Source organism: Macrobrachium rosenbergii, chromosome 13, assembly GCF_040412425.1.
Source record: "Macrobrachium rosenbergii isolate ZJJX-2024 chromosome 13, ASM4041242v1, whole genome shotgun sequence".
Taxonomy (NCBI): domain Eukaryota; kingdom Metazoa; phylum Arthropoda; class Malacostraca; order Decapoda; family Palaemonidae; genus Macrobrachium; species Macrobrachium rosenbergii.
In genome coordinates, this window is record NC_089753.1 from 19,944,967 (window position 1) to 19,963,437 (window position 18,471).

The 18,471-nt window shown below is 36.8% G+C and overlaps 2 protein-coding genes across 5 annotated transcripts in view; one reads left to right on the top strand and one right to left on the bottom strand.

Annotated features, from left to right (window-relative positions):
* Dtd (D-aminoacyl-tRNA deacylase) overlaps positions 1–3,665 on the top strand; it is a 66,973-nt gene extending 63,308 nt beyond the window's left edge. For all 4 annotated transcript variants that reach the window (XM_067114388.1, XM_067114385.1, XM_067114386.1 and 1 more), the window contains exon 6: positions 3,526–3,665. In XM_067114388.1, coding sequence (XP_066970489.1) covers positions 3,526–3,641 — 116 coding nt within the window. In that variant the 3' untranslated portion in view covers positions 3,642–3,665. The remainder of the gene's footprint in view (positions 1–3,525) is intronic.
* Positions 3,652–18,471, bottom strand: part of RfC3 (replication factor C subunit RfC3) — a 70,410-nt gene continuing 55,590 nt past the window's right edge. The window contains exons 5-9 of the mRNA XM_067114381.1: positions 16,152–16,311; positions 15,836–15,941; positions 15,492–15,597; positions 6,684–6,761; positions 3,652–3,876 (exon numbers count right to left, since the gene is read on the bottom strand). Of these exons, the coding sequence (XP_066970482.1) occupies positions 3,722–3,876; positions 6,684–6,761; positions 15,492–15,597; positions 15,836–15,941; positions 16,152–16,311 (605 nt within the window). The 3' untranslated portion in view covers positions 3,652–3,721. The remainder of the gene's footprint in view (positions 3,877–6,683; positions 6,762–15,491; positions 15,598–15,835; positions 15,942–16,151; positions 16,312–18,471) is intronic.

Here is an 18,471-nt window from a genome sequence, read left to right on the forward strand (position 1 = left end):
CAAGGTCAAGCTTTACAAAGCAGTTAATATAATTAAATAATTTAACCAGACCTCCACTCTGTAAGTAATCTAGTAAGTTTTAAGTTTTACTGGCTTAAGTAATAGATCAAAATCAGTAGTTCCCTATTGAAAATGGGTCAACACTCAAGAAGGGTTTAAGGGACTGAGCATAATCTCTCACCATTTTCTCATTCACTAGCCTTAACTGTGTTTATTACAGTTCTATTAATCATATTAGTGTCTATACAGCAGTCCCTCAGTGTTCACAGGTTTACCAGTCTTTTTGTCTGGCAAGTCAAAAGAGGAAGTCTCATTCATGCTTCCTTTAGATCTAATGGTGAATCTAAGACTCCCCAAATGCTGTAAACAGCTCCTAAGCTCTGCACTTGTGAAAACAGCTCCTAAGCTCTGCACTTGTGAAAACAGCTCCTAAGCTCTGCACTTGTGAAAACAGCTCCTAAGCTCTGCGCTTGTGAAAACAGCTCCTAAGCTCTGCGCTTGTGAACAATTCACTTCTCAATACTGTAAAGGCATTTTTGGTCACTTATCTGATTGAAAAGTTTCCCTACCCAAAGGTTTTATTAATCACCTTTATTCAGTCTCACAGTTGATTCTTCACCTGGAATTGACCAGGCGAGTTGGTCACAAGTTGTATTTTCCTTTGATTCAGTTCACCTGCTGTTTATCTGTTCCCGATGACAACTCATCCGTTCAGTGACCACCTTTTTACACCATTCTTGTGTCTTCAGCGCCTGCTTACTCTCTTGGATGTAACTAGGTTTTCAGCTCTTTCATGTGCCCACAACTTCTGTGTTCCTGTCAGCTCTTTCATGTGCACACAACTTCTGTGTTCCTGGCAACACCCTGGGGATCTTTAATCATTATGTGGTTTGGCACAAAGTTATTTTTGACATCTGCGGGTTCTACATTTACAATGCTTCCATGTCCTCTGGTGCCCTCTAATTTGCCAGTGTCTTGAGTGTCCATGACTCTACCCACTGTGTTCTAGCTCACAGCTCCTTGCTAGGTTGTGGTTCTGTAATGGAGCGTTCGCTGCTGCTACCCTTGAACCCCTCCTCCCTCCCAAATAATTGTGAATGGCTTTCTCACTCCTTTGGACTCACACATTTGCAAAGCTCAGTTAGGGTTTCATCACTTTCCCCTTGATGGCATCCACAAGGCATACCTGAGATTTCCGAGTTGTCTGGGGATTGGGGTGCATGGCTTCCTTGCCAAACCAACCCTTTGAGATTCATGCTTCCTTCCTCAGTCTGTTCTTTCAGCTCTTAATTGCATTATGTCCTCCTTTGCTGGGTCTGTGCCTCTTTTCCCTGGTCTCAACTCCTTTAGGGGGAGTTGCTTTTTCTTTCCCTCCATTGACTTTCCAACTTAGTGCTACAGGATAAAGTTCAACCTGACCCTTTGATGTTAGTGGCATTGCAGGGGTCCATGCCATCACTGTGATGGTACGTTGTTTGAGCAAATAGTCAGATGTTCCTGTTGTCCCCAGGGTCCTTACTTTGGTTTTCTTGTTCCCTTGGGGAACCTGATCATTTGTAGTTGCCTCTATGGTTGTTACTTCTTTGCAGTTTCATAACATGGAAACAACTGAAGTGATTCCTTTATTCCAGCACCTCTTTTCCCTGGCTTTTTAAATAGTGTTGAAAACATCGATGTACCAACCAGGGTTGACTGTCTGTGGAGCTGGGACTGCTTTTTTTTATATTTAGCCAGTCTTGGCTGCCTTTGCCCTTGGGACAATTAATTATACCTTAGTTTAACCAGACCACTGAGCTGATTAACAGCTCTCCTAGGGCTGGCCCAAAGGATTAGATTTATTTTACATGGCTAAGACCCAATTCGTTACCTAGCAACGGGACCTACAGCTTATTGTGGAATCCGAACCACAGTATAGCGAGAAATGAATTTCTATCACCAGAAATAAATTCCTCTAATTCTTCATTGGCCGGTCGGAGAATCGAACGCAGGGCCATCAGAGTGCTAGCTGAGAATGGTACCCACCAGTTCAATGAGGAACTGCCCTTGTGACACTTTCCAAGGCAGTGTATAACGGTTATGGCCTTCTGCTTCTCTTACAAGGACTTCTGTGATTATGAAAGGGCAAGGATTGTATTTTATCAAAATCTTTGCTGGAAGTATGGTCCAAAATTTGTTGTACCATGATTCATCTCATATCTTCCTATCATCAGTTCCTTCTTTTGGGGCGATTCCTTTCTCAGAGACCTGTAAAGTACCTGTGTCATGAATAAGGAGTTCCTGGCTGGCCCTGTTTGCATGCTTCTGGCCATCTGACTCCCTTGGTTCTGTTTTTAGCAGCTTGGGCTGTTCTCACCCTAATCTGGGAACAGCCGAGTTAGTGTTGCACCCTTTCTTGTTCAGCCATTGTATTCAGACTTCAAGGTTCTGGGTGGCTGTGAGGTTCGGATGATTCTCATCACTCCACTGAAGTTTTACTCGGTGTCCAACTCTGATGCGCACTGTTCAGTTACGATTTCTTCTTGGAAGAAATTTCCAAAATGCTAATTGTTTTTACAATCTCCACATTTTCTTCCTAGCTCCATTGGTTCTCTTCTCAGTGGTTTGGACTGTTCTCACATTCCAGTCCGGGGACAGTCTTGTTAATCTGTACCCTTCCCTATCCAGTTGGCACAGACAGATGAGGATGTTCTGGTGGCCTGGATGCTCAGATTATCTTACTGGGAAGAGAATTCTAAAGCAAATTGTTCCATCTTTTTTATACCCTTCATATTTGTATCATCTTCTGTGTTCATGTCAACACAGGTTTGTTTCCACAACAAGGGATATAGGCCTTCCTATATCCCAACTCTGTTCTTGTTATCAGCAAGAAAAATTATGATTTTCAGTATAACTGCCTGAATGGATACCCTGGCCTGCCTCATGTTTGTTTTGAAACAAATTAAAGTCTCTCTCCCTCCCCTTCACAACTGGGTCACTTCTTGGTAATCCTCTTGGCAACAAAAAACAGTGCATTTTGACCCCCACAAGAACAGCATCCTGAATCATCACTGACATGGTCAATCAAGAAAGTCTGTGCATGTTGGTAGTAAGAGTGGCTCTGTCCATTTTCATTTCAAGAACCAAGCTCTTATACAGCTTTGACTTATAACCCATACCATATTCACTTGTTTTATGTTTGGAAGATGTAATCTTCCAAACATAAAACACTGCTACCTCATAGTAATGCCTTTTTAACAACAATCACTGGAGACAAAAGTCAAATGTCTGGACAGATCAACAGTAATCTGGAATATATATCACATTGATAAAGTAAAATGTTTGCAGGGTTGACTGTAACACACACCAGTTTTAGGAACAAAGCTTTTTTTACTGAATCTGGGAGTAATAAATCTCTCTCAGTAGAACAAGGTTACATTTTTGGTAGAAGCTCGGCTAGCTCTCCGTTAACTGACAGGCTGTAGAAGGGTAATTGTTATAAACTACAACCACTAATAAAAACACATTTTCAAAATATTTCTCTTTCAGATGGTGTCTTCGGAGCTATGATGCAGGTAGACATACAAAATGATGGTCCTGTAACTATCAACATTGATTCACCCATAAAAAAGAATGGCAATAGTACAGAAGATACAGGAGAATAAGCATATTAAATAATTTATTGGAAACATTTGTATTTTAACCTATGCAGTGGAATTCTTAAGTATAATTCAACATGAATAAATCACGTGGCTTTGTCAGCAATCATTTTTTTAGCTTGTGTGAAGGCTGCTAAAACTGCTGACAACTGGATTTTTTCTGATGCTCCATCAGCTACTCTAACTTCTATATCAGAAAGTTTTTCCATCAGGTGAATGCGTACCTCAACTGGAAAATCAACTGAAAATTTTGAAGAGGGTAAGGTAATCATTAACACACATGAATTTCAATAAACAAAAGCTTTAGATGTTAACATACATAACAGCATTCCATCAAGTATAAGAAAAGTTATGTATACATTACATGGGATGCACAACAATGTAGGCTTAATTTCTTTATTCTAACTTGCTACACAGTTTTGTAGCTAAATAAGTGACAAAAAGGAGTGTTGTCTTATTTCTAATACCTTAGTGGGTAGTATACACATCTTGCACCATTGGTATAATTTTTTCTCATTTCAAATGGGCTTTTCAAGTATCCATGAGGGGAAGGACATGAATTCAAAGGAACTTGCTCTTTAAAATGTTCTTAAGTACAATAAAGTACAAACTAGCTCTTTAAAAAATGTTCATAAATACAATGAAGTACAAACTATTAACTTACACAGGCTAAGTTGGTTGGTGAAGCTATTTATGAAGTCAGGAAGGTTCTAGTCTGAATGGCCTTAGTACAGTATAACAAAAAAACGGTGCCAAAGTTAAAGACTAAAAGCATCTCTCCCAAACTACTCAAGGTTTAGAGGCACAGATAAGCAAAAATAATCAAACTATCCCCGCTCTCTGCATGTTTGGTCATTCAAACTAGATAACTGGGGAACCTCTGGTAATTAGTGAGAAAAATATCTTAAGTACATCCTAGTTTTTAAGAGGAGTAGTTCATAAGTATGAAGAATGATTGACAAAGATAAGAAGGAAAGGGAGCACCAACTATAGAACCAGCATGTGTGATATCCCCTTAGGTTAGGAAAAGTAATGTGATGTGATGACACGACAACACATTTCATAATTTGTTTTGGCAATTGTTTTATGGACAGATGCCTTTCCTGTTTTCAACCCTCCCTGTTGCTATAGTTATGAATTTTTTTTCCTTCATCAAAATCAAGTAATCACTGAGAAATCACCACGTAACCACTGTTGTCACAGCCTGTATTGCCCATTTAACTATGCATTAAAAACTCGAGTACTGTATTATTGCATTTGTGTAGCCCCTCAAATGTTTTTTCCCTAGCCCAAAGTTTCAATCAGTGCAGGAATAACTGAACATTTTATTGTCTCACGAATCGGATAGTTATTTTTTCTAAAGTAAAAAAAAAATATTTATTCAAAATCACGAATCGGATATTTATTTTTTCTAAAGTAAAAAAAAAATATTTATTCAAAATTGATTTACTTATAAATTATTTTACATTAGATAAAATTACCTACATAAAAGCTTCTTCATTTACAATGAAAATTAAGAAACTGTTTCAACAATAAAAAATCCCAAAAATTAAGTTCTGGCTGCTGAGCAAAACTGAAGCATTTGGAAAAGGTTCATAAAAAATCTAAATGTGACAGTGGTTTAACCAGTGAAGGAAGTAAGGCATGGAAAACAAGCATTTAAAATGAATAAAACAGAGTAACCTACACTTCAGTGCTGTTAATACCCTGACACATCAAAGCCATTAATAAACTGGCAAAACCTAACAGATTTCAAATTACTGAATTTCATTACTCATCAGATACATCAGTCTGGAAATATAAAAATATTTTGGCCATGACAGAGTAATCTGTTAAATGCATTAGAAATAGAGAATGCCGAAATGTATGCCACTGATGCTTGCCTAACCTCGCAAGGTGACAACTTTGTTTCCAGGGTAACTGACCCATCATGCTCCTACTCACTTGAACATTTAACTTGTGTTTACTTCATAAATAGCCTGCACTTCATGTCAAAATGTGACCTTTTATGTCGAGCATTACTTACTGAACAGCAACCCGACTGAGCAGGTGTGTTGTTCTTTGGGCGTTTTCACTGCTACTTTCCTCTCTCTCTCTCTCTTATGAATGAATCTGTTATCAAACTACAGTACTGCCATGTTTTTGTTGAATTATGCTCATTTCCAGATGTATGTCACGCAAATTCATTGGCCCCATACTAACAAACATTTTGTTTCTGTTTGTTAACAATTAATTTTTAACATGCAGTACCGCTGTTCTTAGTTAACCGTGAATAAATGACGAAGTACTGTATACTGCTTTTGCATAGGTAAAGACAATATTTCTCCATATTTAATTTCTATAGTGTCTTTGCACCTCTTACTTTTTTTATGTCTTTCCTCAAAAATTTCCTAGAATAGGGCTTTGTTCTAAAGTTAATTATCGACTTTGTTCTATAGTAATTATTCAGTTAAGTCAAGTCCTCCTGGGCCTCTGTAGGCTCATAGGGCAGGCGCTGATCTGTTTCTTAGGCCAACAGCCAGTGGGGGACAGGTCCCAAAGCCTATGGCATGTGGCCAGTGTGTCACTAGGCCCACTGTTTAACTCCCCAGCCCGAGGGCTGGTACCTATTCTCCTACTGAACCTCTAAGATTTTTTCAGACCGCTAGGTTGATGGGCCACCGGGATTTTTGCAGTGGTGCAATCCGAGCCATCAGTGAGTAGCGGGATTTGAACCCCGGCCCTCTCAACTGGTAGCCAAGAATCATACCACGCCACCATGGCAGCTAATATTATGGCTTACTCCTGCATTATATGTCTTAAATTTACTTTTCTTTCATATTTGTATTTGTACTTGTATTTGCTGCTAATTTCCCAAGTGCTTGTACTACATTGTTCAAATGTTGCCAAGTGCATTTTTCTTTAATTCAACATCACAAATGTAGAATATCGAGTTGTAATGATTTTCAGGGTGAGTAACTATTATTTTATTAAAGCTTCCCAATCAAAAAGAATAAAATGGCAATTGGCTAATAAGATTACAATAAACATTAAACATGCAATACTTACTTCTATGAATGTATAGATGGAATTCTGTCAGAATGTCCTGTAGAGCAAGGCCCTTAGTTGTTTTAAGATTCATCACATCTAGAACAGACATTAAGGAAATTACTTAACCGTGACAACACTGCAATAAGCAAAAATTTTAATACTGTACAACTACCCACAATACTAGATATTAAATATGGCACAGTATAAACAGGGATTGGCAAGCTGCTGACATTTCCATGCATAGGGAAGCAGTGGCTTCCTAGTTGTTAGAAATTTTTGCATAAGGGTTTCAACCGTGACTTGCAAGTCAAATATTCAGTTTTGTTGGCTGTCTTGAAGAATGTTCTCGCACATTAAAAAAGTATAAGCATAGGCAGACAAAGCAACAATACTGGAAGCCAAATGAATGCTGTAATGTACCCTTTACATTGCCTACATTGTACAGCATATGGCACACCTGGCATTACTCCAAGACAAAGAGTGGACGTAAAAATCTCTTTTGTTACTATCTCTAAAACTATATCTTTAGTAAATGGCAAGCAACATGGAAGAATGAATCTGACAATAACAATTTAAACTGGTTAACCAAATGTTAGTTTGTGGTGCAAGAACATCACTTTAAGTAATATTATGTCTTCAAATAGGTTATACCCTTCTGACCTATGAGTATTTGATGAATATCCAATCTCTGAAGGCAGAGAATGCAGAAAAACACTCAAAATTAAACTCTCTAGTGACTGTCCAACTTTCAACCCACAACATACAAATCGAGTAACAAAGGCAAATCCTTGGGAGAAATTTTGTTGGAATCTTTAACATTTTCAGATTATTCAAATATTAACATTTTAAGATTATGCATATTAAATTTTTATATATTAAATGTAATCTAATATACTGTAGTTGGTCGAGAACAAACCCTTCAACCCTTGAGAGATTGATGAGTTTTAACTCATTGTTTTAGTTAACCCTTAAACGCCAACTGGACGTATCGTACTTCAACTAAAATTGTCTGTTGGGTGCCGAGTGCACATACCGTACGTCGACTACAAAAAATTTCAACCTTCGGTCAACTTTGACTCGACCGAAATGGTCGAAAAACGCAATTGTAAGCTAAAACTCATTCAATCATTTACCTTCATTTTGCAACAAATTGGAAGTCTCTAGCACAATATTTTGATTTATGGTGAATTTTTAAAAAAAACTTTTTCCTTACGTCAGCGCGGTAACTCGGCCGAAAATTTCAGAAATTCTTTCGTCATTTTGTTGTAATTTTTGCACCATTTTATATTAGTTGTTACATAAAGTTTTATATATGAAAATGTGTGTAATTTCATGTAAAATACAACGAAAAACAACCCATGGTTGTAGCTTTTATCAGTTTGGAAATATTTTCATATAAATCACGATAAAGTAAAATTTCAACCTTCGGTCAACTTTGATTTCGACGAAATGGTCAAAAAGCAATTGTTAGCTAAAACTCTTACATTCTAGTAATATTCAATCATTTACCTTCATTTTGCAACAAATTGTAAGTCTCTAGCACAATATTTTGATTTATGGTGAATTTTGAAAAAAACTTTCCTTACATCCACTTTTAGAAATTCTTTCGTCACTTTGTCGTAATGTTTGCACGTTTATATTAGTCGTTACATAAGTTTTATATATGAAAATGCGCGCAATTTCATGTAGAATACAACAAAAATAACTCATGGTTATAGCTTTATCAGTTTTGAAATATTTTCATATAAATCACAATAAGTGCAAAATTTCAACCTTGGTCAACTTTCACTTGACCGAAATGGTTTTAAATGCAATTGTAAGCTAAAAAACACTTACATTCTAGTAATATTCAATCATTTACCTTCATTTTGCAACAAATTGGAAGTCTCTAGCACAACATTTCGATTTATGGTGAATTTTGAAAAAAGAACTTTTTCCTTCGTCCATGATAACTCAGCCAAACATCTCAGAAATTCTTTCGTCACTTTGTCGTAATGTTTGCACCGTTTTATATTAGTCGTTACATAAAGATTTATATATGAAAATGTGCGCAATTTCATGTAGAATACAGCAATAAATAACTCATGGTTGTAGCTTTTACAGTTTGGAAATATTTTCATATAAATCACGATGTGCCAAAATTTCAACCTTCGGTCAACTTTGACCCGACGAAATGGTAAAAAACGCAATTGTAAGCTAAAACTCTTACATTCTAGTAATATTCAATCATTTACCTTCATTTTGCAACAAATTGGAAGTCTCTAGCACAATATTTTGATTTATGGTGAATTTTGAAAAAAAAAACTTTTCCTTACGTCCAGCGCAGTAACTCGGCCGAACATCTCAGAAATTCTTTCATCACTGTCATAATGTTTGCACCGATTTATATTAGTTGTTACATAAAGTTTTATATGAAAATGTGCCGAAATTTCATGTAGAATACAACAAAAAATAACTCATGGTTGTAGCTTTTATCAGTTTGGAAATATTTTCATATAAATCACGATAAGTGCCAAAATTTCAACCTTCGGTCAACATTTGACTGGAAATGGTCAAAAACGCAATTGTCAGCTAAAAACTTATATTCTAGTAATATTCAATCATTTACCTTCATTTTGCAACAAATTGGAAGTCTCTAGCACAATATTTTGATTTATGGTGAATTTTTGAAAAAAACTTTTTCCTTACATCCGCGCTGTAACTCAGCCGAACATCTCAGAAATTCTTTCGTCACTTTGTCGTAATGTTTGCACCGTTTTATATTAGTCGTTACATAACGTTTTATATATGAAAATGTGCGCAATTTCATGTAGAATACAACAAAAAATAACTCCTGGTTGTAGCTTTCATCAGTTTTGAAATATTTTTCATATAAATCATGATAAATAGAAAAAATTCTACCTTCGGTCAACTTTAACTCGACCGAAATGGTCGAAAACTGCAATTGTAAGCTAAAACACTTACAGTGTAGTAATATTCAATTAATTACCTTCATTTTGCAACAAACGGGAAGTCTCTAGCACAATATTTCGATTTATGGTGAATTTTTTAAAAAACTTTTTTTTACGTCCGCGCGTTATGAATTCATGCATCGTTTTTTGATAATATTTTCTCTGTGTTGCTTTGATCGTTTTAAAATTTTTTATATACCAAAATCATCACAATTTAGTGTCCAATACAAAGAAAATAAAATAACTCATTAGCTTCAACCGTTTTGCTCACAGCGCGATTTGTATATAATTATATATGAAATTTTTTTTTTTGCGCTGTCATATATTTCAATATTTATATATGATAATGATATTTTTTTTCATTTCTGATGGTTCCATACTAAACTTCAGGCAATGACAAAAAAAGGAGCCAAAAATTAACTCTTAATCTTAAAAACTAAGCGTGCTGTGATTTTTTGAAAAAACTTTTTCTCTGCTTTGGTGCTAACTCCCGAACGCCGCCGGCATACGACAGACACTTTTGTAAATAGAGGCTCGGCGTTTAAGGGTTAACTTTTAAATAGTAACTACTTGCATATCTAAAAAGATATGTCATCACAATTCAGGTTGGTCCCTGCAAAAATAAACAAAAACAGAAAATATCCATCCTTAAAACTATAGAATAAATACGAAAAAAAAGAGAGAAACTGAACGATAATAAAATGCAAACTGTGAGGTCCATGTGAACTGCTACCAGTTAACTGTACATTATGGAGGAAACCACCTAGTTTTACGCTGTGAACAAGAAATCTAGTGATCCTAAAATATCCAAGACATGTGATATGAGAGACATTCCCTCATATGTGTTTGTGAAGACTAAGACAACAAAGCTTATTTAATCCCTCACCCTATCAAGTTTCTTTCACAATAATTTTTGCTTTCATCAAAAATGCTTTTAATTCCTCCCTGTGCTCTTCTAAGAGTTGGGCTCTGACTCCAGATGAGTTTGCATTGTGCCATGAGAGGGAAGGAAGGGCTAACCATAAATGTAGAGTAACATGAAAGGAAATATCAAGGAAAGGGGAAGTAAAAAAAGTATTACGGAAAGGGGAAAGAAAATTGTAACCTATATAAATTCAGATCAAATACCATTTACATATAAGGAGAGCAATCAGGGAAATACTAAATACAAGCATAGCTGGACTAAAGCCCAGGTAGCAGGTTAGGCTTTACCCAGGTGCTTGACCTTCCCTGACACTTATTACTGAACTTGTCAGCTTTTTACACAAAAAGTAAATGAAAGAAATCCTCAGTAAAAGATAAATTATGGACATACTTAAGGAAAAGAGATGCATGTAATTATATATGTCTTTTTTTCCTCCAACACAATGCCAGCTTTGGGTACCCTAAAGGGTAATGGAGTATACAAAATGACAAATTTTAGAATTAATTTGCATTTTCATACCTAACAAAGCTGCGGTCTTAACATGAGGATAAAATCTTACAGCACCAGCTGGAGACCAGTAAAAAACATATAAAATTGTACAACAGGTTATTGATGGCAACAGAGTTCGGCCAATCGGATGAGAGAGGAGGCATCAGCTGACCTTCCTTAACCCAAACGTGCTGTGACGCATTCAGTTTCTTCCAGCCCAGGGAATCACTTTGAGGGGTGGCAAGAGGTAGGCAATGTACGTTAAGACCATAGTTTTGATAGCTATGAAAAATACAAATTAATAAAAAATTTTGTCATTTGCTCACATGCAGGACAAACCTAGGTCTTAACGTGAGGATAGACTCACCTTCGGTGGGAAGAAAGGAAAGCGTTGAACCGCTGGAGATTCAGCACACCTGGTCTCATGTCCTGGTTAGGCTAAAGCAGAGGAAGGAGACATATGCCTCTGACTTGTCAGATGAAAAGTTTATCAAACGGTCAGACTACTAGGTTAATACAAAGAGCTATTTCTGTGCAGACAACAAACCTAACATTAGCCATCAATTTGTTTGTTATCAATCCTCTCTCCCCTTGTCAGAGAGACGAAGGACTACCTTCTGCAAGGAAATATGCATGTACAAATAAACCTTTCTCAAACAGAAAAGCCACTCACTCACCTGTATCTAACCAGCTCCAGCTCATGATGGATCAATCTTCCTACTCCCCGTGGGTAGAGCAGAAGTGGAAAACGGAGAGGAAAAAAGACCAGTCATCTCATTCACTCTCACTTTCATACCATCATCACAGGTAAGATACAAGCTGTCATGCTAGGGGCACTGGATGAGCTACACAACTTGTTGAGCAGCCACCACCAGACCCAAGGAAAAAAGTGTCCTAGGACCTGGGCAATGTCTTGAAGATAGTAGGATGTGAAGGTGGTTTGACAAAGCCAAGTACCAGCCTTCAAAATCTTATAAACAGATAAGTTCTTAAAAGCTAATGAAGGGCCTAAACCCCTAACTTCATGTACTCTTGCACGCACTGAGTTAGAATCTGAGGCTGGAAGAGCTATAAGCAAGTCTAATAACCTAACGGGGCCAGGAGATGGTATTCTTGGACACTTCTGTTTTGATCCAGCCTGAGTTTACAAAAAGTCTTCAACACCTGGACCTGAGGTGACGAATTCTTTTTAGGTAACCCACAGTGCCCTGACAGATGATCTGGGTTATCAACAAAATCTCCTAAAGAAGGGATGGAAAGGCATTCAAATCTGTCATCATGAACAGATGGATTTTGAGTCTTAGCTATGAATTCCGAGACAAATTTGAAGGCTATGGACCCCCTACACCTTGTTTGTTTGACATTCTTAGAAGAGAGACCATGGAGTTCCCCACTCTCTTTGAAGAAGCTAAAGCCAGTAAGAAGACCATTTTAAGGGTCAAGTCTCTGTCAGATGACCATCGTAATGGTTCATTTGAGGCTCAAGTGAGACTACTTAGCACCAGAATCAGCTCCCAGCTATGAGGTTTAAGTTCTCTAAGAGAACAAGACTGCTCAAAGCTTTTGAGTAGCATTGAGATTTCCCATGAAGACAACAGGTCTACATCTTTTAGGCAGAGAACCAAGCCCAAACCAGCCTTGTAGTCTTTGATGGCAGACACAGAAAGGCTTTCTCCCTCCAGAGAAAAACTAGGAAATCTGTTATTTGCTGAACAGAAGCTCTCACTGGAGAGAGACCCCTTTGACGAGACTAGTCACAGTAGATGGCCCATTTTCCCTGGTACACAGCTGAGGAAGTTATGAGATAGCCAGACATCTCTGTCGCTGCTCTGTGTGAAAAAGGCTCTCACTCACGGGAGATACTGGACAGTCTCCAGCCATGAAGAGATAGGGACCCTACCGACTGGTGGTATCTCTTGACATGAGGCTGACAGAGGAGATTGTGCCGTGGAAGGATCTCTCTGGGAGCTGCTGACAGCAGGGCTAGTAGATCAGGGAACCATTCTGCATTAGACCACCAGGGAGCTACAAGGGTCATCCTGAGATTTTGGGAAATCATTACCCTGTCCAAGACCTGACGGATCAGGCAAAAGGGAGGGAAGGCGCAAACTTCCAGGTTGTCCCAAGGATGTTGCAGGGCGTCCTGGGACAATCGAACAGAAGACCTCTAGCTTCCTGTTGAAATTGTTGCGAACAGATCTATCATTGGCCTTCCCCAAAGGAGGAAGAGCCTTCAACTATCTCTTGATGTAAGACCATTCTGTCCCCAGGGCCTGACCCTGACGACTTAGTTTGTCGGCCACCACATTCCTCTTCCCCAGGATATACCTGGCTGTGAGGTCTACTTATTGGTTCATCCCCACTGATGAAGAAGTACCGTCACGAAATGAAGCTGGCAAGAGACGAGATCTGTGAAAAAGTTTTGGTTATCACAAGCCAGGCCTGATTGCCCAGATCTGGGAAAGTTCTGGTTAAAACAAGGGCATTGCCTAACTGCCAAAATTTGAGGAACACCTCTCACTGAAAAAAAGCTTGATCTGACCATCAAGATTTATTCTGGCTTAATCAAGGACTCGACCTATCATGATTTTTGGAATAGTTCTAACTAACACAAGGGCTTGGGTGACTGGCAATTTAGTTTCTTGGGACAGTTCTGGCTAAAAGAGGGCTTGGCCTGACTGCCAAGATCTGTGACACAGTTCTGGCTACAACAGAAGGTTGTACTGCATAAAAGAACTGAAGCTGTTCCCACTTTTATGTTCCTTTTTTTCCACAGGAAATGTCAGAAAACTGAAGACCTAATTAGCATCATGACCACAAAAGCTACATATTTCAAAAAAGTAAAGTACAAATCCAATAAACCCCAATCAATGGAACCTACTGGGCACTGAACAAGCAAAAATGCTGGACAAAAAAGTGGCCCCTATAAAAATACTAATTAAAACTAAAATCAACCTTAATTACCACAGACTATAATTATCACTGTTTAAACCACGATCTTAGTCTAGGCTAGGTAACTTCCTGTTCACCTTCATATTACTATCTTAAGACTAAACTATATGACAAGTTTGATAACTTTACATTTTAATAAAACTGACTATCAAACATGACATTTATGCTGCACTTATTAATTCGCAGTACATATGGTGCTGAATGTACACTTGCTATCATCCTACCCTAGCCTCTATGGAATCCTCCATCCACATGTCATGGTGTAAACAGACCAACATATTTTAATTTTTTCCTTACATCTTCATTATTGTGCACTCAAAAGGTGTTTCCCAAGAAAGAAAGAGAAAGAGCAATATGTGTTTAGTAGCGAAACACTACTGTTGCTACATTAGCTCGGCAAACAAAGCAGTCGTATGTGCTGTACTTATAAATTGTTTCATTACAATATGTATTTGTTTTTGCATCTAATATTTCTTATGATTCGGTACATTACTTGGGCTTTTATAAGTATGTTAATACTGTACTGAACTAAATGGTTACAAATAAAGCATGTATACACATACAAACACACATCTACATAAAGATTTTGATAAATATTTCCAGGTACTCAGAAAAGATCAGCATACACATACTCAAGTACACATGTATCATACAGCTTAGCCTAATGTTCTTGGTGTGTGTGTGTGGCTCTTTTTTTGACAAAATTTGTATACTTGAAATATTCTTTTTATGGAATTTACTGCAAATACTGCACTACATCACTGCATGACATTAAGTTTTCATTTCATCTCGTATCAATGTTACAGATACTTCATCTAATAACAAGTACATTTAAAACTAGAGAATCACCATTAGAGAGAGCAAATGAAGGTTTGTGTGTATTTTTTTCTAGCCAAGAGATGATAGGTACATTGTCAAAACACTCGGCACATTCAGATAAAAATAACAAAAAATGCACATACACACTGATTAGTTCTTATTTTTACAAAGCCAGTACTGTATATAAGTGTGTTTATTTTGAAATTAACATTGTACATATACAGTCTTAAAGGATTCATTTTATCAACAAAGGATCACATCATATAACAGCTTTTTGCCTACCTGCAGAGGTTCACGAGCACTATTTGCATATTGTTTAGTATTTTCTAATTCTGATATTAGGAGACTGGACTGTAATGCATCATTTAAAATATTGTTGATTACTGGCTAAATAAAGCAATCAGAAGCTGTTCTCTATGATGTCGTTTGGTAGTGTGAAACTCAAACCATGGAGGGGATCTTAGCTATTTTTTAAATTGAGACAGTTGGCAGAGAGAAGCTGGGCCAACTTTAATCCAGAATGGGGCTGTTTAACAAAACTGCCATACCAGCAGACTTCCTAGACTAAATGATTTAAGAAAATTGAACATGCATTGTATAAACTACAATATAGCTGATTAACATCCTAAATCTTGGGTTTCTTAATTAGTTTTACAAGACCATTGGTAAAAAAAGCTGATAAAAGGATACTTTTGTAGGCTGTGTCAAATCTTTCATTCAACATCCAGTTGATCATATTTGTTATATCTGAGCGAAGTGGATGACCTACACACGTATAAACATTGTCTTCATTCACCTGAAATTGCAAGTTGTGATAAGAAAAATGAACTCTTTTGACACTTTGAGAAAAATTTTACAATTCAAATAACTCAATCTTTACTAGGAAAGTAGTAAACACATTTTACTTGTAAAATTATTTAAATGTTCCATCTAAAGCAAAAACAAGAATCAAACTTCACACCATCACATTAAGTCCTTGAATCAATAACCCAAAGTATATTATCACTGCACTGTCTACATGCTATTCCACCTGCCTCATCATAAGCCATTGATGTCGACTGAAGAATATTGAGAACTCTCCTCATATCTCCCCCTGAGAGTGCCAGTAAGGCCTTTTTACCATCTTCAGTTACCTTTACACTGAAATACAGAATTTTAAATCAGCAGAAATTCTCAGAGGTTTTTCATAACATCATATATAAGCAGTTGACATCAATACATACCTTATAAAATTAAAAACAGCATGATCTTTACAATTTTAAAAAGTTAACCTTGTATCTATTAACTCTACATACTAATCTATCATTTAATGTAGAGTTATGTATTCCACTTCAAAAACTTAGAACTTACTTTTCTTTCTCAATGACATAATCAAGTCTTGGAACAATCTGAGTTGGAGACAGTGGCCCAAATCTGAATCGGGTACACCTGGACTGAATAGCAGGAATAATTTTTCCCAGGTAGTTGCAGATGAAGCAAAACCGGCAATTATCAGTGAATTTCTCAATGACTGGAAAAATTACAGAACACATTAGCCTGACTTCATAAATACTGTATTCAAAATTTCAAAAAATTCTGTTTTTTCGTAACAACTACTTAAAGTGAGTTACAGCTTGCAAGCCACTACTGAAACAGATTGCCTAATAATTGAAACTGCTTATTAATAATGAATCTTCCCTCCACAAGGTGCTTCAGCATATGAATACTAGCATACAAGATGACTCTGTCTTTATGCTATTCTGAAGAACTTGTTATTTAAGAGTTAAACCAAACCACAGTAAAAAGTCTTATTTCTCACAGGTCTGACACAATGGTCTTCTCCTGGGAAATAAAACAATATGATGTTTTATCTAATAAATTACAGCTTTGTAAAAACTTTGATCCAAGGAGCAAGATGTATGTAGACATTTTGTAAAATCACCTGCAAAGGGGGTACCACTTACAATATGCCTTACACAACATACTCAATAGTATTGACAGCATCCCTTCAGCCCCAGCTGCTGTGGTTTATGCCCCTCATTTTTCATCCATCCATTTGGTGTCTCCCTACCCAGCCATCAAACTTTAACTTTACCATGCTCCAATTTTCATCTCACATTTCAGAACAAGCCATTCAGGCAAGCACTATGACATTAGAAATATCACTGTGTTCCTACTGAAACATTTCAATAATGTACTGTATTTATAAAATCATGGTTTTATTTTAACAGTACACAAACTTCAACTTGTCTTTAGAAATTCAGAAGTGTGCTCACAACTAGGCCAACAAATACTGACTTTAGTATCCGAGGGATTTAACAACAGAATACAGCAATAGGTAATCATTGAACTTACCAAAGTACTAGGCACTTCTAGCTATATTCAAATGCTAGGCAGTCAAAAGGTTTTGAGAATCTGTGCTTTAATTGAAGGGGATTTGTAAACCAGTAAATCATATTTAGAAAATGTTTGATGAACACCTACTTCAAGGTATAATTATTTTACAATACAATTTCAGTTTCTAGCAAGTTACAAAAAAAAAAAAAGAGGATTTTCATGTTTTCTGTACTAGAGCAAGATGTTGGTTCATGAACACTTGTATTTTTCATTCTGTAACATTTGTGGATATTTGTTCTAGTCTATAAACCTCACTAAGTTGACTCTTACTTCATTTTCTTCAACACAGTTATTCTTCCTTAAATATCAATATCACAATACAGTATTCCTATTTGTGTTAATTCTTGATTTTGTTTTCAAGGTGAGAGTAGAATAGAGAAGAAGAACTGAAAGTTCATGTAAGTAAAATAAAGCTTATCATGACTTGAAATGAAGCAAAGGGGAATGTATGATCAGGAAATTAGACATGTCTCTTTCATGGGAAAAGTGTGGGGGTGAATGCAGTACTTTGTAACAAAACTGACAGATGGCATCACAAGAGATGTTAATGATAAAAAAAATATACGGTACATGACATAAGATTTTTAATGTTCAAAACAAACTTCAAAAGAACTGCTCTGAGACAGTTTTGAAGGTCTTAGAAGTGAGCACTTCTTTTACCATGGGAGGTGCACTGGGCTTTAAAGGAGCTGAGGGAGAGTAACCAAATAATTGCAGTAAAGATGAAATGGAAAGAAAGCTAGACAGGTTGTAAAACATATTTATGATGATGATTATGTTTGTCTATATTTACTGCAGTTCTTACACTGGAAAGGTGTTTGACCTTGTATTGCATTTTCTAGTAACAGAGTTGGGCCATTAAATTTAATTTGTCCCTTTTAACAAGACTAATCTTCTTGTGTGGAATTGTATGTTTCATTGTCTTTTATGTTGCGATATATTTTTTCAGGAGGCTAAAGTGTAAATGTTATAATTTTTCAAGGTAGTTTCCCATCAATTTCTCATTTTCCATGATTTGTCTACAAGGCTTTAACACTACTGGGAATGTTGATACCAGGCAGTTCTATTTCAATCACAAAATTTTTGTATCCTAGGAACACTCAACAGTTTTCAGTTTCAAAAAAAGGGAATCGAGATGTGTGTGGGTGTATGTCTACCTTCATACATCTTTAAAATGATGTGCGAGACCATCTTACTGTTTGACAGTGGTTCTAGGGGAAGAGCTAAATAAATGCCTGTACAGCTAGCTACATTTAAAGGATGATTGAAACACTTGGTATGGGCAAACCCTTTT